The 26,859-nt window shown below is 51.3% G+C and overlaps 2 protein-coding genes across 4 annotated transcripts in view; both read right to left on the bottom strand.

The window, feature by feature from the left end:
- LOC128337662 (uncharacterized) lies at positions 1-22,099 on the bottom strand. Its single transcript, XM_053278898.1, has 11 exons — positions 22,008-22,099; positions 19,819-20,048; positions 19,622-19,704; positions 19,334-19,450; positions 19,046-19,125; positions 18,800-18,905; positions 18,479-18,574; positions 7,437-7,533; positions 2,287-2,412; positions 1,610-1,656; positions 1-701 (listed from the first exon to the last, which is right to left on the bottom strand). Coding segments are annotated over exons 1-11 (1,071 nt in total). The 5' UTR covers positions 22,010-22,099; the 3' UTR covers positions 1-614.
- A 1,278-nt stretch (positions 22,100-23,377) lies between these two features.
- Positions 23,378-26,859, bottom strand: part of LOC128337656 (zinc finger protein 268-like) — an 80,952-nt gene continuing 77,470 nt past the window's right edge. For all 3 annotated transcript variants that reach the window (XR_008312373.1, XR_008312375.1, XR_008312374.1), the window contains one exon: positions 23,378-26,117. The gene's annotated coding sequence lies outside the window, so the exon portion shown is untranslated. The remainder of the gene's footprint in view (positions 26,118-26,859) is intronic.

The following is a 26,859-nucleotide window of genomic DNA, read 5'->3' as shown; positions in this document are numbered from 1 at the left end:
TTTGAAAGGCGAGTCACTTTAATTATTGTTTTATTATTAGAAATATTTATATACTGCTTTTCAGCAACAAAAAATGTCTCAAAATGGTTAACTTTAAAAAAAAAGGGGATGAGAAAATGGTTCCCTGCCCCAAAGGGGCTCACAGTCTAAAAAGAAACCCCAGGGAGACACCAGCAACAGTCACCAGGAAGGAAGCTATGCTGGGCTGAAAGGGAACAGTTGCTCTCCCCCTGCTATATACAAGAGAGCTGCCATTTTGAGAAGGCGCCCTTGGCTCAGTCAGCAGGGGCTGCTAAAGGAGGCTGACCTTGGTCTGAGGCTGACCTTTGTCTGTACATTTGTCATTCCTGTAGCACCTGTCCACTCTGCTTTTCAAGGGGGAAAGTTCCTGAAGTGAACTTTGGTGACTTGACCTCAGAAACAAAAAGACAAAATGGTTCCTCCTGCCTTAAAGTCTAAAAAGATTTCACTATGGCAGACTGAAGACTTGAGGCTGGGAAGTGGCATTGTGCGTGGAACGACTCATGGAGTTGCTTGGGAATAAGGCACCACTTCCCAGATCAGAACCCCTAACCTCTCTTTTCACGGAAGAGCACCAGCTCATCACAGACTGTTCAAAGTTTCTTTTGTGCTGCTGCTCTCTTCCTGTCCACGTCCCAAGTTCTTGAAGGAAAATCCAGCTCACTGTAGCAAATTCCGTCCTGTTTCACAAAAGGGGGGGAAACCTGTTATTTGTGTGATGGCTTACATTTCCAGGCTGCCCATGCCAGAGGATGAAGAGGGATCCAAACAGGCCTTAGCCCAGCCAAGCCTAACACTAGCCACCACACCACCTTTGGCTTTCAACTCCTAAAAGCCTTTGCACAAGTGACTAGAAGGAAAATTCAGTGATCACCTGTGAATCTCCAAGTTGCATCTTCACTCCCCCTATGTTTTTGATTATTGAGTGGGAGATTTACACAAGTGCAATCTATATTTATTTGAACTAATACTAGAGGTGTTAAACAACATCTTACAAGAGATATTTCCCTCTCACTTCCATACAACAGGGAATGCCTCTTCTAATCCCATCTTTGAAGAGGTATTCCCAGTGCTACAACAAGAAGCACTTTTTCTATAATGGCACCAACTGCTATCTATGTATGGGGATAATCTAAAAAGAAAGTATTATTTTAGTTCACACTTCTTAAATCCTCATAGATTAAGAATTAAATCTTAATCTACGAGACTTCATACAATTCATGGATTTTCTTTAATGGGGTGACCACCCAAGTTGAACCACACATGTAAATCTACCTTCCTACAATGTCTTCAATTGATTTCAAAACTGAGTTCCAGTTGCATTTGAAACAATCAGACATGTTTCCAAATCTTTTTTTTTTAATGTGTTCATTATTTTTAAGGCTGGGGATTTATAAAAAGTCAATCTATGTTTCTTTCAAATACTACTAAGGGTGTCAGGCACCATCTTAGAAGAAGCATTCTTCCTTCACTCTCATGCAAAAGGGAATGCTTCTTCTGATCTTATCTGGGAAGAGGCATTCCCCCTTGGGTATCAGGTGTGAAAACACCCTGAAAAGCTAGAGCGGTTTCCCAAGTAGAGCCTTACCTCTGGCATCTCTGAAGAAGTTATTTCGAAGACTCTGGGCTGGAATCCTTGCAGAGCAAAAAAGAGTCAAGAGGGAGGGAAAGGGTGGGTGGGGGGAGAAATTACTGTTTCCCTCCTCCTGCTTTCCACCCTTTAGTCTGGAGATTCATTCCACACCAGCCTTTTTTTTTAATTTTTAGAATTGCCACAGTTTCCCTCAGTCTTAACAGTCTTTTCAGACCCCTTTTGTCGCAGCTTTTTAACCTCTGAATGCAACTGCAGCACCAGCCTGTCCAGTGTGGCCTGGCAAACTACTGTTGCCACAACTAGCAGGCATTCTCATCCCATGAGGAAACTGATGATGTCCTGCCTCTCTGCATTCCTTTCCCTGCATTTCCTGGCCCCACTGGAAATGCCAGGGAGAAAACTGGGAACTTTCTGCATGCAGGTGCTCTTCCCAGACTGGCCCCACCCCCTAAGGGGGATATCTTGCAGTGCTCACATCGGAGGCGAAGTCTCCCATTCAGATGCAAACCAGGGCAGACCCTGCTTAGCAAAGGGGGCAATTCATGCTTGCTCCCACAAGACCAGAGCTCCACCTTTAGGGAGACTTGCTGGGGGGTTTCCTTCTGCATAAAGCGATATTCAAATGTGAACTATTCTTCTCTCCCCTCTTAGAGTGTGCTTATTGGTATTACCTGGCCCGGAAGGACAGAGTTGAGACCACAGAAAGCTCAGGAGAAGCAGCAGGGAGGACGAGACGCCCAGGACAGCCACAGGTACTGCGTAGTTCAGGCAATTCTCCTTCAGGTCTTCAGAGGAAGCTTTAAGAGGAGGAGGAAGAGAAGAGACAGGTGTGCTCATGTCAGCCCTTGACAAATTTACTTTGGTTCTGGGATCCAGCCCCCAAATTGAGGAGTCAGTCAGTGGATTCCTGACAAAATGCTGAGGCTTAGAGATGGTTATTATGGAGAGGGAGGGTAAACGGGATTCTCTTTATCCCCTTTGTAAGTAACAGGACTGCCGGGGGCCAATAAAGACCTGATTAAACACTTTATTAAATATTTATCATGGGACAAGAGTGGGTCTTGTGGTAGCCTCATGTACTGAAACTCCTTGCTGTTTTGCTCTCTTTTCCCTGATGGATGGGAAGTTTCAGTTCCCAGAACAGGACGATCCCCTGAGGGGAATCTCTTCCAGTGCCCGCACAGGTAGTCTCCCATTCAAATGCAAACCAGGGTGGACCCTGCTCAGCAAAGGGGACAATTCCTGCTTGCTACCACAAGACCAGCTCTCTTCAAGCAGACTGTTCAAATGCAATTCCAATGCAAACCCGTTCTGCTCAGCAAAGGGGTAGTGCCCATGCCAGGCACTACCACCGCAAGACCAGCTCTCCTCCCACCACCAATCTGATGGGAGAAAGAGCCTCACTAAGAGCCCATTCTCACAACCAGAATCGGGGCAGGAGGAGGAGCATCCAGCCAGACTCCGGGCCTCCTGCATGCTCCCGAAAACCAGTCCTTTTACCAGCTAAAATCGTGGTAAGATTTGGGGGAAGTTACCATGTGCTAGCCGTGATCTGTGGAGGAGGGCAGCAGGCAACCCACTGAATGTACACAGCAACAGACTGTATTGAGGGTGGAGGAAAAGCACGTTCTGTGTCATCCGACCTGGATTGCCTCTGGCACCCAATCACTTCCCCTTCTCTTACCAGCTCACTCTTGCTGGCACACACTCATTTCTTAGGAGTGCGCCCAGGGCTTTGAGCCTGGCGGGACACTTCTCCTAGTCCCGATTTTGTTCGTGAAGACAAGCCCTAAGTCTCATGTGAAAAGGGGCCAGTGGTTTTATGACCCCTGCTAACTGAACAAAGAGGCACCTTTCAAAGTGGTGATTCGCTTATATTTATCAGGCGAAGAGCAACTGGCGCTATCCAATCCCAGCACAGCATCCCTTCAGTGGTTGTTGTTGGTGTTCACCTTCTATTTATTTTATAGACAGTCACCCTTTGAGGACAGGCAACCCTCTTATTTATTAATTCTTAATTTTTCTATGTAAACTGCTTTGGAAACTTTGTTGAAAAGAGCGCCTTCTTCGGTATGATCCCCATCGCTTGTTGAGGTAATCTGGAGAAACTTATGTAATGGTGATGCTACAATGCATAGTACTGTATAGAATTAGACAGACACTTCTGTTTAGTTTTCTAAGTATACCTCCACATAGTTTTGGGGTATTTCATGAGCCCCAGCATACTGAAATTTGTAGTTTTCCAGCATTTTTTGGTCTGGCTACGTCCACTGCTAAATAGTTTTTGAAATATTAAAAGATTAACGAGCGTGACTTGTATTTTTCAGCTGTTATTATGGTAAAGTTATCTGAAAGATGGGTGTCAGATGTTTGGACAGGGGGCGCAATTTGAGTGCTTGTCCTAGGCCAGGGGTGGGGAACCTTGCCACTCCAGCTGTTGTTGAACTACAACTCCCATCATCCCCAGCTGGGGATGGTGGGAGTTGTAGTTCAAAAACAGTTGGAGTGCCAAGGTTCCCCACCCCTGCCCTAGGCGCTATTTCCCCTAGATACACCTCTGCGTCCTGCCTCTCTGCATTCCTTTCCCTGCATCTCCTGGTCCCACTGCTTATACGCCATAGAGAATTATAAATATAAATATATAGAAATAATCTCTTTTTAAACATTTCAAAACCTCTGGAATTACAATACATAAAAGACAGAGCAGCAGGCGCAGCAAAAACATTTATGAAAAACTAATCTCATTTAAAAGCCTGTGTGAAGAGCCACATCTTTGCTTGTTTTCTAAAAACTGCGGTGGGTGCTAAAAACTGCCGTGGAAGCTGAGTGGGTTGTTCTCATTTTGTCTGGCAAACACAGGGAGGCTGAAGCTGTGAGGAGGAGAGGTCTTCTGAGGTGGGGGTGGGGGTCTGTGATGCTTTAATGTGTGATGTGTTTTTATTTTGCGTTTGAATGTTGTTTGAATGGGGCAGCTAAGAAATAAAGTGAATTGCTAAGTTTATTATTGCTCCCTAGTCAGTGACTTTAGGATTCACATTTTAAAATCCCTGCCACTGGATTAATCAGGAATATATCTTTAGTATATATCAAGGGCTTTGAACCCAGTAATCTAACCAACGAAGTGTTACCACCTTAATGAGAGGTTAAACAGAATCCCTCAGTGAAATGTTTTCTAACGCATGTGATTGATCTTGTTTCCTAAGCTGGGATGGAGTTTGGTTTCGAAGACTTCTGTGGAGGAACAACTGCCTATTCCTCCTAACCTTTTGCCGCTGCCACCACCAAGTAGACTTTTTGTATGGCTGGGTCCACTACAAAACCCCTTTGTCAAAAGTATCCAACCCACAAAAAAACTCACTCATGTGGAAAGGGTTATGGGTGTGGGGGGAAGACAAATCAACAACAAGCTTCCAATCTTGATAGAATAAGAAAGTTTATTTTTTTAAAAAACCAGTTCAATTAAAGCATTACTTTGCAGCAAAAATGAAAACTGAAAACAAACCTACCAAAAGAACATACCAGGGAAAATAAAAGGTTGGAAAGAAACGCACCCACTACCCTAACACCCTACACTGGTCCCTACACAGAGTTCTCTGGATTCTCTCTCTTCTCGGCGTCTGGCTTGCTGGATGGGCAGTCTCTTGTCCTGCTCTCGGCAGAGGTCTGGGGCTCAATACTGCCTGGCCCTTCCAGGATTTCAGTGCTTGTCTTCTGAGGGTACTTGTGGGCCACGTCCAGGCCATCCTTCCAGGCTGAGATTCCCCCTCTCCAGACAGAGAAAACTCCTTGAGGGTGTTTTCTTTGCCAGGCACATGCTGGACCCGCATCTGTGACTCTTGCAGCGTCCAGGACCACCTTTGCCACTTGGAGCCAAAAGTCCCCATAGTCTGTGACCACTGAACCACATGGTCATCTGTTGCACAAAGACACCAGGTCAGCCTATGTCCAGGTTCCTGTGATTCCTCTTCTTTTTCCTTCTCCCCTTGACATTTGGGGAAGTTGAGCAGAGACTCCCTTTTGAGAAACATCCATTGACCAGCGATTTCAGCTGCCCACAAGACATTTCCTGTCCCTCTGTCCATAAACCTTCATCCAAGGTCATGATATTATTCAGTTTTTTTTCATGTCAAAGCAGCCAGGCTTCAGGTAACATCCCCTCCTTCTGACACATGACTACAACCCTTGGCCAGATCCCCATGGACAACCACACTGGGTACCCCACTCATGGACTTGCCTTCCTGGAGATCCTGGTTCTGCTCAGCCCATTCCAAGGTGGCGAGAACCACACGGGGATCCTCTCCTGGGGGGAAGACAGTGGAGCCCTCTCGGGGGAGCTCGGCTGGCTGTTGCTGTTGAGGCGGAAGCATCTCTTGCTCCTGTCGATGCTGCTTTGGGTGAAGGCGCTGCTCCTCCTCCAGAGGGCTCTCTACCTCTCGCTACTCTCTCTCCCGCTTGAGCTGCTCTGCCTCTTCTTGGCGGAGTTGGGCAACCCGCTTCTTGCAGTGCTGTGTCCCCTGCATACAAAGATGGTCTCCTTGTCCCCAGCTCCCAGCCCAAGAAGACACATAGACTTATTATGGGTAAAAGGGCCACAACTTTATTAACAGGAACAATAGACATGGCGGACTGGAACGCCAGGTGATTAATCACCCTTAGAGAACAGTGCGGGCCACTAGGCCCGGGTTAGGACTCTAACGTCCTACCCAGCGCCTCACTGGGCGACACACCCTGGCTCAGGAAATGGGCAGGAACGCCCTGCCCAATTCCTTCAAAGCCAACCCCCCCTTTAGAAGAGGGGATCTGGATACTTCAAGGTCTTCACCCACCCCGCACCGCACAGCCCAAAGGTTGGTGAAGTCCTGAAGCAGGTTTCATGGCAATCCATTCTCCCCGTGCCGCACAGGCCACAAAGGAGCAATTGACCAATCAACCTTTTGAATATCCAAGGGTGCTCACCGATGTTCTATCCCTCAACCTACCCCCCAACCCGCACTGTTACTGCCATTGTGACCAGCCTAACTCTAACTAAACACCTGGGTACAGAACGGAGTAGGCGAAAATACCCCCAACAGTGGCCAATGCGTTGGGAGCAAAAAATTCCTACTCGATCCCCTCGGGCGACCAATCACTAGACCCGCTCTGCACCAGGGAAGGGAGGGAGGGGAATGCCCAGGCCGAACTGAGGAGCCTGGGGCGTGGATCGGCCGATCCCGGCCAAAACCCCGCCCCCCAAACCTAAAGGGCCAATCGGCCTGCTTCTTGAGCCTCGTGCAGGGCAGGGCTGGGACAAACTCCCTCCCCTCTGCACGAGGCCAAGGGGAGGGGGATTCTAGGTGTCGTCGTGCCTCCAGCTGGGCAAGACCCTCCTCATCTTCTTGGCATAGATGGAGCTCTTCTTCTTGTCCTGGGGCTTGCAGTGGAAGGGGGCTGCTCCTGGAGAAGGTCACCAAAATCCAGATCCTCTCAGGGCTCGAAGAGGTCTGCTTGTTGGGAGAGAAGACGGGCATGGCTTAGTTTACAAAAGGGGCCCTACCTGCCCCTGAGAAAAGGAGGTGGCTTCTGGTCGGGGATTCCCAAGGGGAGCAGCAGAGAGGGCTTCCCCAGCTGCAGTTTGGCTTCAAGGCCTTCCTCAGGGAGCGCCATGTTTCCCTGGGGCAGGATTGGGGTGTGCAGGGCTGGCTCTGGGGAAGGCTCTGGGGGACCAGGAAGAGGGAGGACGTGGGCTCCTCGGAGACCCATGGTGGGCACAGAGCGGGAGCTCCCCAAGCCCAGAGCAGGGAGGGAGCTCTGCCAGCCCCATTTCCTTCAGGATGGACATTACCTTCATCGGAGGAATGGCTCCCATCGCCCTTGGCCCTGGATGTTGTTCGGCCCACCCTGCGAATGCCCAGTGGCAGGAGTGGCTTGATCTGCTCTGCCTGTAGAGAGAGGGAGAAAAGAAGGCCTGTCAGAGCTCTTCTGGGGACCCTGGATCCTGGAAGGGGGAGCTGGGGGGTGCCAGGCCACCATGGGGGAGCCAGGGGGAGCCAGGGGGAGTCAGGCCAGCATGGGGGAGACTTACCTCAAAGTAGAAAGGGGGCCCAATGGCCATGTTGAGCAGTAAGAAGCCAACGTTCTCTGCCATGGCTGCCTCCTCCTCCTCCTCGCTGAACATCTCAGCATTAGGGATGTGCGGTTCGGTCCGGATCCGGACCGGTTCGTCCCGAACCGGTCCGGATCCGGCGGCTCGATCCCAGACCGAATCGGGCCCTTCCGGGACCGAGCCGGACCGAATTCGAGCCGGTTCGGGAATGAAATTGAGTCTCTGGAGTGTCTCTTTAAAGTTCCAAGTCTGTCCTCCATTTTGTGTCTCCTTCCTGAAACTTTTGCTCCTCCTTGCATCCATTTTGTGATGCTATTTCCAGGCATTGTATTGGCTGCGCTATTGATCCTTGATTGGCCAGCATAAGTCCTTTGGTCTGGTAGGCTGCTTGGCTGTTGCACTGTTGAGAGCTGGCACCCTGTTGGCCGTGGGGGGAGTGCAAAGGTGGGGGCTCCCAAAGGAGGGAATTTCAAACCTATATAAACCCAAGCCTCTTCTCTGGAAACTTCTCTTGGCTGCAGTTGTGGGATCATCTCAGGAACCTGCTTGCCCTTTGCTGGCTGCTCTGGTGTCTCTGTGAGTCCTGACTGTGTCCTGTGTCTCTCACTCTGTGTGTGCTCTAATCCTTTTTCCACCTGCCCTTTGTGACTCTCTGTGTGTCTCCTCTCTCTGTCTGTCTCTTGTCTGTATACTGTGTGTTACTTCACTTTACTTTCTTCTTAATTTCCCCCAATTTTCCCTGTTCCTTGTCTGTCTGCTTTTCTCCCCCTTTCCCTTCTCATCCTTTGGGCCTACCCTCCCCCTCCCCCACTCCCACCCACTGCATCCTCATTGCTTTAAAACTTCTTCCATTAATTATTGCTCTTTGTCCTGCCTTGTTTTTGTCCAACTTTTTGATTTTCACATTGCATTCCATTGGTTTCATTTATATATTGCTTGCTGGTTTTGCTTAAATCGTACCATTTTGTTTGTTTCTGCTGACTGCTGCTGCCCTGCGAGTTGGTTCCCTGAATCCCTCCCCCCCACCCCCAGAGGATTCTGTTGTTGTTTCTTGTTGTCCCATATAATCAGTTTTGGTTCCCTGCTCCCAACTTGCCCCTCCAAGTCCAACCACACCCCACCCCAACCCCACCCCATCCAGCCTTCTCCCAAGTTTGCTGCTGCCAAACAGAGTCCAGTTTTCTTTGCTTGGTTCCACTTATTCATTTGCTATTATTAATTTGCAGCAATTGTGGTTTCATTGTCTCTGTTCACTTAGTGGCCCCCCTCAGAGTCTGTGTTTGGTTCCCCCTCCCCACACCCCCACCCCCAAGTTTTTTCTGCTGGTTAGTATAGTCTTTCTTTTCATTTTTTTTTAAACTTCTGGCTTGTGTTCTCTTGATATATATTGCTTTATATATTTTGCTACCCTCCTCCTCCTCCTCCCCCCCCGCCTGCCCCCCCACCCTCCCTCCTCCCAGACCCTAGCCCAGGCCCAGCTCCTCCCCCAACCACCCCATCCAGCCTAATCGCTGCTGCTGCCCGAGTTGTTCCAGTTTCTCCTTTGCTGTTTGTTGTTGCCCCCTCCCCTTCCCCCCAACACCCCTCTGCCACACACTAGCCCCCAACCACACACACCCTCTCTGCTCCCCCCACCCCACCTCTTTTTCTCCTTGCCCCTGACTCTCTCCACTTACCCCAGGCCCCCTGCCACACACTAGCCCCCAACCACACACACCCTCTCTGCTCCCCCCACCCCACCTCTTTTTCTCCTTGCCCCTGACTCTCTCCACTTACCCCAGGCCCCCTGCCACACACTAGCCCCCAACCACACACACCCTCTCTGCTCCCCCCACCCCACCTCTTTTTCTCCTTGCCCCTGACTCTCTCCACTTACCCCAGGCCCCCTGCCACACACTAGCCCCCAACCACACACACCCTCTCTGCTCCCCCCACCTCTTTGGACCGCTGCTACTGCTGTGTCCTCCCCCCACACCTGAATCCCCCCTCCCTGCTGCGCTGCGCTTCTCCTCTCTCCTCTTTCTCTCTATCTTCTCTCTTTCTCCTCTCTCTCTCTTTCTTTTCTCTCTCTCTCCTCTTTCTCTTTGTCCCTGCCCCCCCTCTCTTTTCTCTCTCTCTTAGTCTTTTCTCTCTCTGCTCCCCTTCACTTTCCACCTCCTCTCCCACAGCTGCAGCCGCACACAGTAGCCTACCCACCTGGCGGCTGCCATCGGTTTTTTTTTTCTTTTTATAGTTTTTGGTTGATTTTGTCTCTGCTTGGGGGTGAGTTGAGCGACACAAATAGTGTTGTCTCCTCACTTCTGCCCCTCCATCGTTGTTGAACTACCCCGGTTGCCTGTGTGCCTCGTGCGGCCGCCCTGCTGTGTCTCAGCCCAGGGTGGCTGGCTGGCGGTGGCGAATCCGTGACCAGCAGTGAGCGGCAGGAGAAGGACCGGAAGAAGAGGGGTTAGTGCGTGTGTGATTGTGCACCTTTTGTTGCCCCTTTCTCTCCCTAGCTGGCGGTTTTAAATAGGGACACCCCTATTCTGAAATGCATTTGGGTGTGGGGAGGAGGGAGGGAACCTTGGAGAGGAGATGTACTGTTGTAAAACTTGTGTCTTCATGCCCATGCCCAGTAAAGAAATTGCTGCTGTGTGTTGCGTTGCATTGCATGCGTCTTGCAGGTGGTTTTTGAACAGGTGCCTTCCAGAGTGCTTCCTTGCCTCTGGGGCAGTCTGAGTGGGGTCCAGGGTTCTGATGCGATGCTGCCACTACATGCTGGGCCCATGCCATGCCAGAGTGCTTCCTTGCCTCTGGGGCAGTCTGAGTGGGGTCCTGGCTGGGCTCTGATGCTGCCACTACATGCTGGGCCCATGCCATGCCAGAGTGCTTCCTTGCCTCTGGGGCAGTCTGAGTGGGGTCCTGGCTGGGCTCTGATGCTGCCACTACATGCTGGGCCAATACACACGTATGATGATGATCATGATGTTCAATCCATGAGGCTGCCATCAAGTGTTTGCTGCTGCTTGCTTGCCATGGCATTGGGCAGGCAGAGTCACAGAGTGGGTGGGTTCAACCTCTGTGTTGGTGTGACTGGGTTCTGGTTTTGGTTGTGTGCAATTTAGAGTCACTAAATAGGCTGCATTGAGTTTGATGCTCCCCCCACAGGAGCATTACTTGAGAACCCCCCCCCAGAACCCACACTTTGTGTTCAAGTTCACTAAATAAGGGTTTCCTCCTTTGATCTGCAGGTTCCCAAGCGTTGACTGCATCCCTCCCCCACCCCCGGTAGGTGCTGTGCCCTCCCCCCATCCACTCTCCCCCCCAAAAAAAGTTAAAAACTTGCCACCCACACCACAACTACTCCACCCAACTGCCCGTGCCACCCTCCCACACCGGGGTTCCACCCTTTAACCCCCTATTTTTCTAAAAAAAAACCCTCCCAGGCCCATCTCCCCAATTGGCTTGGTGGTTGACTCCCAAATTCAAAAAGGACACCCTCCCCCTCACTTCGATTGGCTTCCCCCCCCCATATCAAAAAGTCTTCCTTTCCCCCCAATTGGCTTCCTTTTTTGAAAACAAACTCCCCCCCCCCGCCGCCTCCAAATCAGCTGCCTTTTTTTTTTGGCCCCTAAGCCCCTCCAAATTATTTTTTTGACCCTGTCTGGCCTTCCTCCTAAAGTCTCCCTCCTTCTGACCTAGCAGCATGTCTGAGCGCCGTGTGGCGGGCAGGGCTCGCTCAAGGCTGGCAGGCAGAGGTGGGAGAGGCCAGGTGCGGGGTGCGCCTGCGGCACGGGGAGGGAGAGGACGCGGGGAGCCTGAGGACACCCCAGTTCTCCCCATTGGAGAATTCTTTGCTCCGGCCCCATCTTTGGTGCGCAGGATTCAGTTCCCCACGCCTGCTGCCGCCAATCGCGGCAGAGGCAGAGGCACCGTTAGGGCTGTGGCGGGTCCCTCCTCGCCGGCGGCACCAGGTGCTGCTGAGCTACCGCCAGTTGTTGAGGTGGAGGAGACTGTGGAGTTGGAAGAGCAGGTAGAGGGCGGTGAGGACCGTGCGGCTGGCAGCGATGTAGCCAGGTTCTCCCTCCCTCTGGGGCCCCTTCCCCCTATCCTTTCGCCACTCAGTGGGGCCCCCCCTCGTGAAGCCCGACACTCTGGTGGGGAGCGGTCTGGCGAGGTGGTGGAGGAGAGGCCTGCCTCTCCGATGCCAGTTGAGCCGGGCCCTTCCTCCGCTGTGGAGGGCGGAAGGGGCGGGTTGGGTGGCAGCAGTGGGCAGGCAGCAGCGGCCGCCCCCCCCCCAGGACTGCAGCCACCCTGCGAGAAACGGCCTAGGACGGCGCCCAGGGCGCAGGAGGCCAAGGGCAGTGGTGCATGGGTGCATTTTGAGGTCCCTCAAGATGACCCATTCCACGCCCGCTGTGTCCACTGCAGGATGCTTGTCAGCCGTGGAAGGGACCCTGCGCACCTGGGTACGACGCCTATGTGGAGACACCTAGAGCGTCACCACCCAGGTCTCAGGGGACAGGTTGGCAGCGCTAGTGCGCCTTGTGCATCTGCCACTAGGGCGGGCAGCGGCAGTGTGCCAGCCAGCAGGCAGGCTACACTGCCTGTCCAGCGGTGGACGCAGTCCTCGGGCAGCCAGCGTATTGTTCGCGTGGACCATCATCACCTCACCCGCCTCATAGGGGAGATGATTTCCACCGATGACCAGCCGTTTCAGGTGGTCGAGAACAACGGCTTCCGCCGGATTCTCCAATACCTGGCTCCCGAATATGTCATCCCCTCAAGGACCACATTCAGCCGGAACGTGGTCCCCTCCCTGTACCGCCGGTGCAGGGAGCTCGTGTCGGCCGAGCTGCGTGCAGCTCCAGCCGGGACAAGCGTGCATTTCATGACTGACCTCTGGACCAGTGTCAGTGGGATGCACGCTTCTTTCCTGGCCCTCACTGCCCACTGGTGGGGACCGGAGAGTGAGGGGACCTCCGCGGGCGATGCTTCCGGGTCCGGCGCGGCTCCCGCTGCACTACGGCACAGGTGGGCTGTCCTGCACGTGGAGACGATGGACACGAGGCACACCGCGGAGGAGGTGGCGGCCGTACTCGACCGCCAGATAGAGGAGTGGATTGGCGGGTGTCCACACCTCTCCCGCGGCTTCATTGTCACCGACAATGGAGCCAACGTTACCGCCGCTGTCGAGACAGTCATGGACTGTGTGAACATACGGTGTATGGCACACACGCTCCATCTGACCGTCAGGGACGCCCTTGGCCTTAAGGAGCTGAAGGCGTCCCAGGAGAAGGGGGCCCACCCCATCCCAGCTGCTGTTGCTGCCACGGCCACGCTTGTGGATAAGTCCCGCAAGCTGGCCGCCCACTTCCACCGCAGTGAGAAGTCCAGGAGACTGCTTCGCCAGAAGCAGGATGACCTTGGCCTTCCTCGCCATCTCATCCCTACGGATGTGGAGACGCGGTGGAACTCCACCTTCCTCCTGTTCCAGCGCCTGTTGGAGCAGGAGAGAGCCCTTGTCGCCCTGGCGAGGGACGAGTCCTTGGATGTCTGCGACTTCTCGAACGCAGAGTGGAAGCAGATGTCCGAGGCGGTGTCGGCACTCGAGCCCTTCCAGCTTGCCACGAAGGGCTTGTGTGGCGACACCACTCCCTTGAGCCAGGTGCTGCCCACAGCTGTTGGTCTCGAGAAGCTGATGGGTGGACTCCATATCTCTCTGACCACGCCAGAGGGTCGTGCTCTGGCTGGGAGGCTGAGGTCTGGGGTTGACAAGCGGCTCGTTGATGTGCTGGGAGACAGGGAGGAGTATGTCCTCGCTTGTCTCTGTTACCCAGCCCTCAAGGGCAATGCCGTGAGTGCCGACGACTTGCCCAGGTGGAAGGGCATCCTGGTCGAGAAGGTTAGGGAGGAGGAGGCCGCTAGGGCCCGCAGAGACCAGGGTGTTGGTAGTGGTGCGGGGGCAGCCCTCGCGGCCCAACCCGCACCCAGCAGCAGCATGGGCGGCCAGCCGGCGTCAGCTTCCCCTTCCCCTCCCTCTTCCCAGTCCAGCAGCGCGGCATCCCAGGCGGCGCCATCGCAGCAGCCATTTGCTACCAACTCGAGATCCGCCCAGTGGTTTCAGCGGTTCTGCTATGGCGCCATGCCTGGTATGCGGGAGGCTCGACCTGCCAGGCCCCCCTCCAGTGCTGAGCAATGCGTTGCGCAGTACTTGGAGGAGCCTGTGGAGGGAGACGGCATGGACTGCGCACAGTACTGGGCGAGCCGCCGCCAAGTCTGGCCGGACCTGGCGGTGGTGGCTGTGCGCCTCCTCTCCTGCCCCCCAACCAGTGTCCAGAGCGAGCGGGTGTTTTCACGTGCCGGGGACGTGGTGACACCCTCTCGCTCCCGCTTGGACCCTGGTCTGGTGGAGCAGCTGGTCTTCCTTAAGGTGAACCTCCCCCTGTTGGGCTACCCCAAGCTTGAGTTTGAGCCGGGCGAGTGATTACCGTGGGTTGCCCCATGGTTGGTCACCTGCCTGGCTCGACCTCTGTGCTTATCCCTACCCTCCCCCCTTCCACCTCTAGCTGAGATGACGTGACAGATGCTGAGCCGTGCCAGCCAGTCGCAGCGTGTAGTGTGCCCACACAGAGATGCAGTTGTAGTAGTAGTTGTAGTGCTGCGACTGGCCAGATGTTTACAATGCCCACGCCCACCTAAAAAGAAACCCAATGCTGACCAGCACAGGCCCTTTATCTATCCACCTGTCAGCATTTGGGGACCTGGCGTGGGCACGGCACACCCCCCCAAAGTAGCACAGCCCACGGAGTACTAGACTTAGCGGCAGCGGCGGGTATACGTTCTAAAATGCAGTGTAGATATGTAAATACTGTATGTAAATAAACATGTAAATAATTTTTTCTTTAAAAACCCCATGTAAAAATCAAGCCTCAAAATTATGCAAAAGAAAGAAAAAAAGGTGACAGAGGGAGAACAAAATGATGAATGCCAAATGAATTGATTTTATTGAAAATGTTACCAGAAATCATGTGTGGGGGGCTTGGTTTACATGGAGAAAATGATTGGGTGATTTTTTCAAATGAAACGAATGAATTATTATCATCTTATGTTCATCTTGATTGTGGTCACTGTTGATGTTGGCTGATGGCAAAAAACCCAAAACCATCAGAATAGCAATGAACTGGCTGCCAACACAACATATTGATTGATAACTGTGCAGGGGGGGAATTGGGTCTGTGTGTGTGTGTGTGTGTGGTGCAGGCGCAGTCTGTCTCTTCCTGTTGTGTGTCTGTCTGTCTGTCTGTCGGTGTGAATGGATGCCTAGCACTGTCTCTGTGTGTGGATGCTTTCTGTGTGTAGTGTGGTGTGTGTCTGTCTACATGTTTTTTTCCCTCCCCCCCATGCCTCCCTCCATCCTTCCCCTCTCATCCTCTCCCCTTCCTCTTCACCACCTTCCATCCTCCCTCCCTTCCAGCCCACCTCACCCCAACCCCGGTCTGGCAGATGATGAGAGTCTGGTCTCTCCCACCGAAGCACACACGTGAGCACGTGTGTGCACAAATATGTGGCTGACCAACTCTGAGCCGGACCCTCCCCCCTTCAATCCCCTCTACATCCCTCTCCCCCTCCCCTTTCCTCCCCCCTGCCTCCCTGCCTCCCTGCCTCCCTCCCTGCCTCCCTCCCCCCTCCTAGCTAGCAGCGCACACATACACACACTAAACACCTGTGGTGGCAAACACCACCAGCACACATGCACTCACACTGGTGCCACCACCTCTGCCTTGGGCCTCTGTGTCCTTGAGCAGATATGTGGTGGTGGACCAGAGAAGCATTTCTTTCCAGCAAGGCAAAAGGCATGCACTCACTGCACACACACACACACACACACACGAAGAGGTGAAAAGACGAGAAGAGGCAACTTCTAGAACCAGCAGCAGCAGGTGAGTGTCGTGTAATTGTGTTGCTTCCCAAGGCCACTGCCCATGCTCAATGCTCAGTCTGCTGAAACTAAAGAACTAGCTACAATCACCCTTCCTCACACGCAGCTCAGCTCAGCTCAGCTGCACAGCACACTGACTAACTAGACACTACAGCTGGTGGTAGAAAAAACAGAAGTCTAGATTCTAGAAGATGTCCTGGTGGATTTTAAACTTTCAAATCTGTGCTAGGATTGCCTCGCCCGCCTCCTCCTCCTCCTCCTCCTCCTCCTCCTCCTCCTCCTGCCTGTAATTGTGCCCTCTCCCCTTGCAGTTGCGCCGTCGTGATGGGTTGGTGATGTGCGTGCGCCGTCTACTTGTTAGCTCTCTCCTCCTCATGTTGGCTGGGCTTGCCAGGCACTGGCTGGCAGCAGCTGTTGGCTGTGTGCTAGGCTCAGGCTGTGGCACGCGTGACTGGACTGGGAATGTTATTGTAGCGGCAACACTGGTTGTGGTGGTAGCAGTAGTAGCTGTTGTTGTTGCTGGGCTGGTGGCTGCTGGCCTGTGCTGACTCTGCGCACTTGGTCTGGTCTGGTAATTTGGATGCAGATGTAGGGTGTGTGTGCATCATCCATGGGGAGCAGCAGAGCAGAGCAGAGCAGGTTGGCTGGCTTCTGTCTGTCGGGCCTAGTCAGTGGCAGGCACTGAGTGAGGCGGTGGTTTCTTTGGGCGTCACATCACCCATCATGCAGAGCGGCAGGTCTGCTGCTCTGCTGCTCCGCCTCCTGCTTCTTCTCTGTGTGTGCTGCTCTTGTGCTTAGTGTGCTGCTCCGCTGCTGCTGCTGTGCTGGCAGGCAGCACAGCAGTGGCCTTTTTGTTAGATCAGAGAGTGGGTGTTGTCTCTCTGAGTGTCCTCCTCTTACTTGCTTGGATAGGAGTGGTGGTAGTAGGTAGGCATTAAGATGGACTGACTAGGTGTTACGTGTTAGGGCGCCCAGAGAGAGGGGCCAAAAAGATGGGGTGGCAATTGTTGGGTTGCTCCTAGTATTATTGGTGAATTTCTGAAGAAAAATTTTTTTTCCATTGGCTAGAATGGGGGTTTGGGGCTGCCCCAGACCCGCCTCTGTGGGGTGGCAGCACCGCCAAAGTGGGTCCGGGGCCATGGCAGAAATGCCCTCAGTCCCTCCCAGCAATCCCCGTAGAGATAGGAGTGATGGTTCTGTTGTTTTTCTGAGGTGTTCTGAGTGAGTGTGGTGTGGATTCTGTGATAGCAAATGAGAGTGGATTCATGGTGTCTCATTGGAAATCTCATTAGCTATCATAGAATCTACACTCAGAACACCTCATAAAAACAACAGAACCATCACTCCTATCTCTACGGGGATTGCAGGGAGGGACTGAGGGCATTTTTGCCATGGCCCCGGACCCACTTTGGGGGTGCTGCCACCCCACAGAGGCGGGTCTGGGGCAGCCCCAAACCCCCATTCTAGCCAATGGAAAAAAAATTTCTTCAAAAATTCACCAATAATACTAGGAGCAACCAATTGCCTTGGGATTTTTGGGGTGGAGGACACCCATGGGTGGCTACCACCCACCCCAGCTTTTTTGCCCCTAAGGGCTCCACATTGTGAGTTATGGGCAAGAATTAATTTTAAAAAAAAATTTGTAAAAAATCAGAGGAAGGTCCAATCGACTTGAAATTTGGGTGGCAGGTAGAACACAATGTCCCCTTCAAAACCAGCCACTTTTTGTGATCCGAACCAGTTCGGTTCGGATCCGAACCGGTTCGAAACTGGACCAGACCAGGGGGGTGGTCTGGCAAAACCAAAACCGAACCTCCCCGGTCCGGTCCGGACCCGATTCGGACCCGAACCGAACCGGGAGAACCGGTTTTATGCACATCCCTACTCAGCATCAATGGCCTGTTGGACGAAACAGTCCCTCTGAATGAGAAGCTGGAGAGGACCTAAGTGAGTTCCATCAGGGATGCAAATGGACCCCAAACAAGAGCCCACCACCATGTCATTGGCTAAAAAGTGATGCTTCCCAGGGATGCCTGCACTCTGTGAAAATATCCTGTCTATGGCTGGTGGAAGTATGCTAACACCATGGAATAAAAAGAGAAGATAAAGAGAACGTGGAATAGGCCATCTCATTTACCACATCAAGGGGAACAATGCACATTCAAGAAGTCAATACAGGTCACAAGGAAAAACATGGCATTTTCTGGTTAAATGAGATGGCTTACTCAATGTTTTTCTTCCTCTTGTCTTTTTATTCCAAGGTGTTTAGAGGTATTGCATACTTCCCCCATCCATCGACTCGATAATTTCCCCAAACCCATACATACTTTTAAAGCAGAACTTTTGGGGCTGTTATATGGCGGTGGCTACTTTTGGAGTCCATACAGTCCCCCCCCCCAATGCCACAGCCCTAGACGGAATCCTCTGGCCAGCAGCCCCCATGCCAGGCTGCTGAGAGCTGGGAGCCAAGATGGCGGAAGACCGAGGGGGTGGGGGGGCTTCTCTCCCATGTCTCTGTGGCAGCCTCAGGAAGGAAGCGTCCCCCAATGTCCAGAAGCAAGTCTCCTGGGGGGGGGGTCACCCACTGGGTCAGGTGAGCCAGGTGGGGAAAAAGGGGTCTCATCAGGGCAGGGACCTGCCTGTGGGCTGCCCTCCCCTGGCCGCTCAGAGAGGGAGGCGGCCCCACACGTGCCGGGAGGGGGCTGCATGTGTGGACGCTGCTGACCGGGAGTGAGCTGAGGCCTCTCCCACTGACATGCCCCACCCAAGCCCAGCAGGGTAGGGCAGGGGACCCCTTCTGCTGACCCCCAGACTGGATGTCTCTCTTTCTCTAGGGGGCACCACCCTCTCCCAAATTTACCTCAGTAATCCTGATGAGGTGGGTCAGGGTGGGCTTTTCAGCGAGCATTGCTTGCAGCATCCTCCTCATGGACCTCTCCGGGGGCAGAAATGGGCTCTGAAGGGGGGAGAGAGAGAGAGAGAGAGAGAGAGAGCGCCAGAGTGTGGCTGCTGCTGGCCTGAGGGGTTTCCCGGCCCCTCCTCAGGGCCCCCCAAAGCCCTGCCGGTCCTCTTCCCTCATGGGGGGGGATCAAGGCGTCTGTCTGTCTCCATTGGGGAGGGGGTCTTATGCAGGCCCCCCTACCAAGAGAGCACAGGCCCAGCCAGAGGTGTTGATATTTACTTCTCGGTCTTCCTCCGGCTCTCCTCCAATCATGTGGCTCATCCAGAAGATTGACTCTGAGATGAGCTTTTGTTCTGTTTTTGCTCCCAAGCAGGGCTTCATTCCACTGCCAAACGAAAAGGAGAAAGATTAGAAAAATAGCCGGGGTGGGGGGTGGGAGATAATGCCATGAAGAAACTGGCACAGGCGGGGGAAGGTATCAGCACCCTAATCTGGGCCCCGATCCCTGTCCCGCCCTTCACGTACCTTAAGGAGGCAATGGCCTCTGTGCAGAGGGAGAAGAGGTGGTGGGGCACGGGGTCCTCCCAGATGTAGGCCATCTCCTCCTGGGAGGGAACAGAGAGCAGGAGGGAGTCACCCCAGAGGCCCTGGGGGGCTTCCCTTCTCCTGCCCCATAAGCGCCCAGCCCCCTCTCCCGGCTGGGGTTCACCCCGTTCCAAGGGCGGCTGCCTCCTCCCCGCTCACCCCCATCCAGGCCTCCCCTCCCGCCAGCCGACCCCTTTGCCTCAGAGTTCCCTGCCCCAAATCACTCACCAGCACGGCCTGGGCGGCCAGTCCTTTCAAAAACGGAAGGCGCTGCTCCCCCCTCCGGATGGCTTCCTGGCAGGCCTGGATCAGGGCCATCAGGAAAGTGATCCTGCCCCTCCGCTCCTGAAAGGGGCAAGCGTGGGGCTGTTGGGTGGGGAAGGATTTCCCCTCCCTCCTCCGGAATGGACCAGGCAGGCCCCCTTGGATGAGAGGCTGCCATCCCACCATTTCCCGGTACCCTGGACAAGGATCTGGGCTTCCTGGGGACCGTACTGGGTGAGGGTGGTTCCCTACCTTCCCTCCTCCTCCTTCTTTCAGCGTTCTGGCTTGATGTACCCTCTGCAGCCTGGCGTGAATGAGATGGCAGGGGGTGGAAGCTGCCGAGTGGGGAAGAGAGGGAGAAGGCAGGACCGTGAGCGAGCTGTCCTTCCAGCCGGGCCACCCCCTCTCCTTCTGCCCCACCATCCCCCCCAAAAGGGGCTCCTCCTCACCTCCAGCATCCTGTACGGGGGGCGCTGACGGCCCGGGCTCGCTGCTCTCCCCAACTGGCGGCAGCGAGGGAGGCAGCACGGTGGGAGCAGGGGCCACCCGGTTCTTCCTCCCACAGATGCACAACCAACAGGGGCAGGCAGCTGGCTTGGAGGCTGCGGGCTCCCCTGGGGCATCCAGGGGGGCCACCCGACTGCTCCTCCTGGAAAAGAAGCCTCGGATCCTGCGCAACCTAGAAGAGAGCAGGAAGACAGTGAGAACGAGGCCCTTGGGCAGGAATGTTTATGGGGCGGGGGGCGAGAGGGAGCAGATGGAGCACATTCCAACTGCTCTCGGACTGTGGAATTGGGGCACCAAAGCCCACAGTGATGTTTGAGGATAACCAAGGTTGTATCCAGATCTCCCAAATGGAGAAAAGGAGGTCTCGAACCCAGCACATTCCTATCAAGTGCCACTATGGTCGAGACTTGCAAGAGAAAGGGGTGGTCCGGTTGAAGCACTGCCCAGCGGAAGAGATGCTGGCAGATGGATTAACCAAGGCATTGCCCAGAGGAGGGGTCTCGGAAACGGGATTCAGTGCATTGACCTTTTGCACCAACTTTGGGGTATCCTCAAACGGTTCAACCTGTCTCTACTCTATGACCCTTCCCCCTTTTAAATTTTTATTTAATCAGACAATACATCAACATGAATAGTAAAACTGATACATAATGACATCCATTAACCATCCTTCCAGAGATGTAAATCATTAGATGGAGGAGAATGACTGAAATTATCTTGATTTGTAAACACAATAAAATCCGACCATATCATGAAAAAAGACCAATAATATGGGTCAATTTTTCAGATAGGGCAATATGCCACATAGACTGATACCAAGATGTCAAAGACATGGTTTTATGCTTCCAGTATTGTGCAATGGATAATCTAGCTGCACTTAACATGGAAACTGTAAGATCCTTAAACAATAGTGCCAAATTAGCTCCCGAAAATACATTTAATAGAGCCAACTCTGCTCTCATATCTAATCTTTGTTGTGTAATTTTACCCATTTTTAAAAATACCTCTGTCCAAAAGAAGAAAATACTGGGACAAGACCACCATAAATGGAAGTATGTTCCCCTATTTCCACAGCCGTTCCAGCATAGCGGGGACAAACTCTTATGAATGTGGGATAATCTGGAAGGGGTCAAATACCACCTGTGAAAGAGCTTTACAAAATTCTCTCTAAGGAAGAGGTAGAAAACACCAGCTTCCATTTCAGTATTCAATTCCATTGTGAGTTGCTAATAGTTTGTTGTAGGTCATTTTCCCAGGCCAACTTAAGGCCAATTAATGGATCAGATGTTTGAATTATTAGAATCTCGTATAATCTAGAAATAAATCCCTTAGACACTTATGAAGCCTTTAATATTAATACCTCAAACATAGTCAGATTCCTCTTAGCCTGCTTAACTATATCAGGATGCAAAATAAAGGACTGAAACAGAAGAAAATTTAACCAAGAGTAATGCTTATTCATAAACTTCTCCCAAATAGTTTCGAAATCAATTGGCTTATCCAAATAATAAAAATCCTTTAATCTATTTGCAACACCTCCAAAAACACCAAGAAATCGAGAGGGTGAGTCTGAAGCTGGAAATTTAAGATGACTACAAATGGATAACAAGGGGGAATATGGAGGTAGGAATTTTATGCCATTTCCCCCAGATCTTAAAAGTGGTTCTTAAAAACGGATTGATAACAGATTTAGAACTCTTAATAAATTCAAATATCAACAGTCTTAATATTACCGAGATGTTCTTCAGGAACCTGATATGACTCCTCAGCTATTTCCTGTTGAGTCACAGAATCCCTTCCTTTCCTCTTAGAGAGCAGATGGACACCTCTCTCTCTCTTCCGACCTATTCCTTATGTAGACCTTTGGATGGTCTTTCCTCTCCAAAGGTGTACTTCACTAATCAACTGAATTAGTATTTTATTCTACAAGAATCTCCCATGTCTTCTATAAATAGCTGCAAGAACTAAACTCTGCAAAACCACTCTGTTAACTGGAGTGGGTAGCTCTGTTTAGTGCTCTGCTTATTTACTTTGGGATAAATATTACAACCCTCAACATGCCATGCCTTGAGATCAGAGTATTAGGTGCTTTCTAAATGAAATGGAATGGAAGAATTAAATCAATACTTACATAATCAGCAGGATCGCTGTTCCTCGACGATAAAAATTTCCAACACTAACACCAACACTAACACTAACTAACTCAAAAAGAACAACAAAAAACAAAACTCCCCAAACTAAAACAGACAAACCCCAACCCCCTCCCAATCCCTCCCTCTCCAACGAATACTTTGAAACCCAAGAAACCTAACTCAATCTAACTACAATCTAACTAAATCTAACGCTATCAGAAAAACAAAATCTAAAAACTCACAGAAACTAAAACCAACCCCAACCACCTCCCCCCTCCCTATCCCAAACAAATCCCCGCTTCAAATCGCTTCGATATCCTTCCTCTACACTCTACTCAATCTCTCTCTCTTTCTCTCTCACAATCGCGCCCAATCTCTCTCTAAACGACTTTCGCTGCCACAGCCTCTCTCTCAGACACCTGCTCTCTTTCACTCTCACATTCATTCAAGGGAGCCAGAGATAACGGCTGCCCCAGGACCCAGTAGCGACAGGTGATGTCACAAAGGGGGACGCATCACCAGCTAACTGCCAACTCAACGGCCGCTGGTCCAAGGGTCTCTCCTTTCCAGGCCACGTCCTTGTTCCCCCCAAGAGGCCTCCGCCTTCCCCACTCTTGCTAGAGGGGCACTGTCCCAAATCCCTTCTGGGAGACCCTTTCCACCTCCAGAGCACGTTCCAGATTACACACTACAACAGTGTGACTACATGTCAATTAAATGTGCTTCCATACTGCCTGTGTTTCGACATCATAGTCTCTGTGCTGTCAGCAAGGTGCCGTTCGCATTTCTGATGGCTTCTTTTGGATTTTATCCTACAACGTTGCATGGGCGATGTTGCCAAAAATTAGCTGTATTTTCCTGTATTTTCTAGTCCCCAATTCCGGCTAGAAGCGTTGCTCCTTGGCCGTAATCCATCCCAAGGCTTCAATTACTACTACAACAAATATATAAATATATAAATATTTATAGGCCCGATTTTCACCATTAGGAAGGGGATTGAAAAGAAAACTGCTCTTATTGTTATTCTTTATACAAGTCTATGGTGCGGCTCCCTTTGCAGTTCTCTGTCCAGTTCTGGTCACCGTGTCTTCCAGGGGACATTGTAGAACTGGAGAAGGTGCAGAAGAGGGCAAGCCAGATGATCAGGGGCCTGGAGCACCTTCCTTAGGAGGCAAAGCTACAGCATCTGGGGCTTTTTAGTTCAGAAAAGAGGTGACAACGGGGAGACATGAGAGAGGTCTGCAAAATGATGGATGGTGTGGAGAAGATGGATAGGAAGAAGTTCTTCTTCCTCTCTTGCAACACTAGAACCAGGGGTCATCCCATGAAACAAAAGGCCAGGAAATTTAGGACCACAGAAAGGAAGCACTTTCCCACACCAATCAATCAAATTTATTATTACAGTCCATGACCAAGAAAACAAGGAATAAAATCAATACAATACAATACAATACAATACAAAATACACAATATCAAAAGAATAAATTAGATAAAGCTGAGTTACAAGAATGGCAAGGTCATACACAGCTAAGTTTATCTCGTCTCATTTTACAAGCCGCTGCACAAAATCTTGCAATCCTCTCTGTCACCTCCGAGTGGCGATCCATTAAAAAAAATAAGAAACATAATAATCATCAGAATAACCCGGTTTGTCTTTTAAAAGAGGTTCTATCCAGATAGGAAGAATAGTCCTATCAAAGAGAGTGTAAAAGGACGTGTGCTACCGACTCTACAACTCCAGCGTCACAAGGGCATAACCGATTCCTTAAGGGAATTCCCTTAAACCTCCCTTCTAACACCACAGAAGGTAACGCGTTAAAGCGTGCCTGTGAGAAAGCTCTTCTATGACCTAAAGCGGCCAGGCGTATCAAATATCCTAGTTTGAAAAACTGCCTAAGGTGTTCTTTGCAGTCATCAAACTCCTTTCTCTTTGTTTCTCCATATCGAGCACTCTTTGCTTGACTATCCTTTTAGCAGCATCAGGTGTTCAAGATGACAGATATTGCCATGTGAACCCACACTTACCCAAGATGACCTGTTCTTTCACCAGGATGACGGGAATTCATCTTCCAACACTAATGGCCCAAGGCCCCAAGGGGCGAGCGTGGGGTTTCAGCCAAAAGTTAATCAGATATAACCACACCTGGGCTTCTACTCTAATCACTCCAGATTCAAGGCGTAAGGCAGCACTGGAAACACATTGAGGAAGATGGAACATAGCCCGAAGGAAGCCCGCCTGAACAGCTTCCAATATAGAAAAGTGACCTGTAGGGAAGGTCTGAATCCCGTATAACATTTGGGCTAATATTTTGACCTGGAGCACCTTGAGGGCTGCCGGAATATGATATCCACCTTTAGTATAGAAATGTTTTTTAACCACAGTTGCTCTCCTTTGGGCACTTGCTGCAACATACTCTTAAGGCAGTTTCCACAACCCTCCAGAGTGAAAAACACTGGTTGTGTGGCTCCCCGGGGCATCTGGTGGGCCACTGTGTGAAAAGGGCGCTGGATGGGATGGGATTTAGGTCTGGTCCAGCCGGGTGGTTCTTCTGTTCTTAACAAAAAGGAAGGTCTCCCAGTGTTGACATAGAAAAGCCAAAGAAATGGTTGCCTGCCCACAAAAGCCTCAGAAAAGGACTTCCAAGGGAGAGGTCAGTGGCCGAAGCAGACGCAGCGACCAGTTAATCCAGCTCTAATCAGGTGAGCCCAGGTGAGCCAATGAGGGTGATTTTGGTGGCAGAGATATGGAATGGTGGGAAGAAGGCTGTGTGAGAACGGAAGGCAGAGTGGAGAAGGCCCCACCCACCTCCTTCTTGGAATCTCCCGCCCCTTCCCGGGACAGGAAGCATCCCAGATGGAGGCCTTCAGCCACATCGAGCGAAGGGAGCATTAATAGTAAATTAAGCATCATGAAGCCCCTGGGAACTTTCTGCTTTGCCCTCGGTGGACCTTCTGGCTGCTTTAGTTGCTCTTTCTCCTTCCCCCTCTCCTCCTCTTTCTACAGGAAACTGCACACACACCCTTTTGGGCTACCCTGTATTGTCACCCTCCTGTTGGTCACAGCCAAGGTCTTCATCTTCAGAAAGCATCTGTCCAAAGGCCATGTGTTTGCTGTAAGGTGAATGGTGTTATATCCCAGCCCTTGCTCTAGAGTAATGTAGTCTGCCTTCTTCACCCCCCCCCACAGGAAATGCAGAGAAGCCAGCTACTCCAATTCCCATGGGGCAGACCCCACAGCTAACAGCATCCGCTCCACACACACACACACACTACTCAGGTTTCAAAAAGATGCACAGGACGCCCAAAGGGCTTGGAAGAAATGAGTCCAAATTCCTTGGGAAACTAGTACCTGGGATAATAGGAAGTGGCTGGTGTTGTAAGGTGAGCTTGGGCTCACCTTGAGAGAGGTAGGATGAAGCAGGTCCAGCAAGTGGTCTTGGGGAAAAGAAGTGGCAGTGAGAGGGAAGGAGGCTACAGGTGATAGGGGACTGTGGTAGAGCACGCTTATGGATAAACCTTTGGACGATGCTCCATTAAGAGGCTAGTCAATGGCCAGTTGCCTGATCACCTGTGGTGAAATGGGGTCCAGGTGAGCAAACACTGCATCTTTTGGAAAGTGGAAGAAACTTTTTCTTCCCTTCCCTCTTCTCTTCCAGACTGATTATGCAGAAGCCCGTCACAGGAACGGAGATGTGGGTCAAAGGGATGGATGCAGCCAGTTGGAAAAAGTTCTTATTGCTTTTAACAGAAGAAAGGACACAAAGAAGAAAAGCAAAGTCCAGAGTTTATCATCTTTGAACATGCTAAATGTTGAAGCTTGCATTAAGCACGACTTTTTCTGTACTAATGGCATCCATGGCCTTATTTTCTAACTTACTTTAATGACCAAGCTGAATCTACTATGGTCTGTGTGTTTGTGTGTGCGTGTGTGTATGTGTGGTGGTGGTGGTGAACTGGCCTTCTGTCTGATCCACTCTGCTTTCAATCCCAAGAATCATCTACCGTTTGACCGTCTCCTGGCTTTTCATAGGTCCTCCCAATCTATCGATGTTTCCCTTGCAATGCATGACTCCTCTTGTTCCTGTCCTGATTCTTTGATGCAAACTCAGCTGCAAATAAACAAAAGGAGAGAAACCCATGGTTATTGGACCACTTACATTTCCTGCCTGTTCTGTGTTAGAGGTTTTGTGTGTGTGATAGTGGACATACTTCAGAATAAGTTACCCCTGCTAACTTAGCAAAGAGGCACCTTTTAATGTGGTGATTCTCTTTATTGAGCAGGGGGAGAGTCACTGGCCCTCTCCACCCCCAGCACAGGACCTCCAGTGACTGCTGCTGGTGTCTATCTTGTTTTTCTTTTTAGATTGTGAGCCCTTTGGGGACAGGGATCCATCTTATGTATTTATTATTTCTCTGTGTAAACCGCCCTGAGCCATTTTTGGAAGGGCGGTATAGAAGTCGAATGAATGAAATGAATGAATAAATGAATGAATGAATGAATAGAAGTCAAGTCAACTGCATGGCTCTAAGATATCTACCATGGAGACTCTTGCCTCTGCTTTCTTGATTCTGGTGACTCAATTGGTTGTCATATTCATATCCACCCTGGAGCTTAGAGTGGCAGACATGGCATTTCCCCACTGTATTCTCACAACAGCCCTTTGAGGTAGCTGAGATTCAAGGCCTCTTCATGGCTGAGGGGGGTTTTAAATGCAGGTACCAGCAGTGCACCAGAGGTGGCTTCCTTCTACTAAATGCCTTCCCTCAAGTCAACAGAAACATATGTGTCAATCTTTGAACAATGTCACCTCTGCTCAGAAGTTAGTTAATGACTTGATTAAAATATTTTAT

Source organism: Hemicordylus capensis, chromosome 14, assembly GCF_027244095.1.
Source record: "Hemicordylus capensis ecotype Gifberg chromosome 14, rHemCap1.1.pri, whole genome shotgun sequence".
NCBI lineage: Eukaryota > Metazoa > Chordata > Lepidosauria > Squamata > Cordylidae > Hemicordylus > Hemicordylus capensis.
Note: the sequence above shows the minus strand (reverse complement) of the source record. Positions and strands in the feature narration are given on the sequence as shown.

Coding starts and splice junctions, on each gene's coding strand:
- LOC128337662 (XM_053278898.1), bottom strand. Junction 19,705..19,818: donor CCCCGTACAGGATGCTGGAG/GTGAGGAGGAGC, acceptor CCCACTCGGCAG/CTTCCACCCCCTGCCATCTC. Junction 18,906..19,045: donor GAGGCCATTGCCTCCTTAAG/GTACGTGAAGGG, acceptor TTCGTTTGGCAG/TGGAATGAAGCCCTGCTTGG.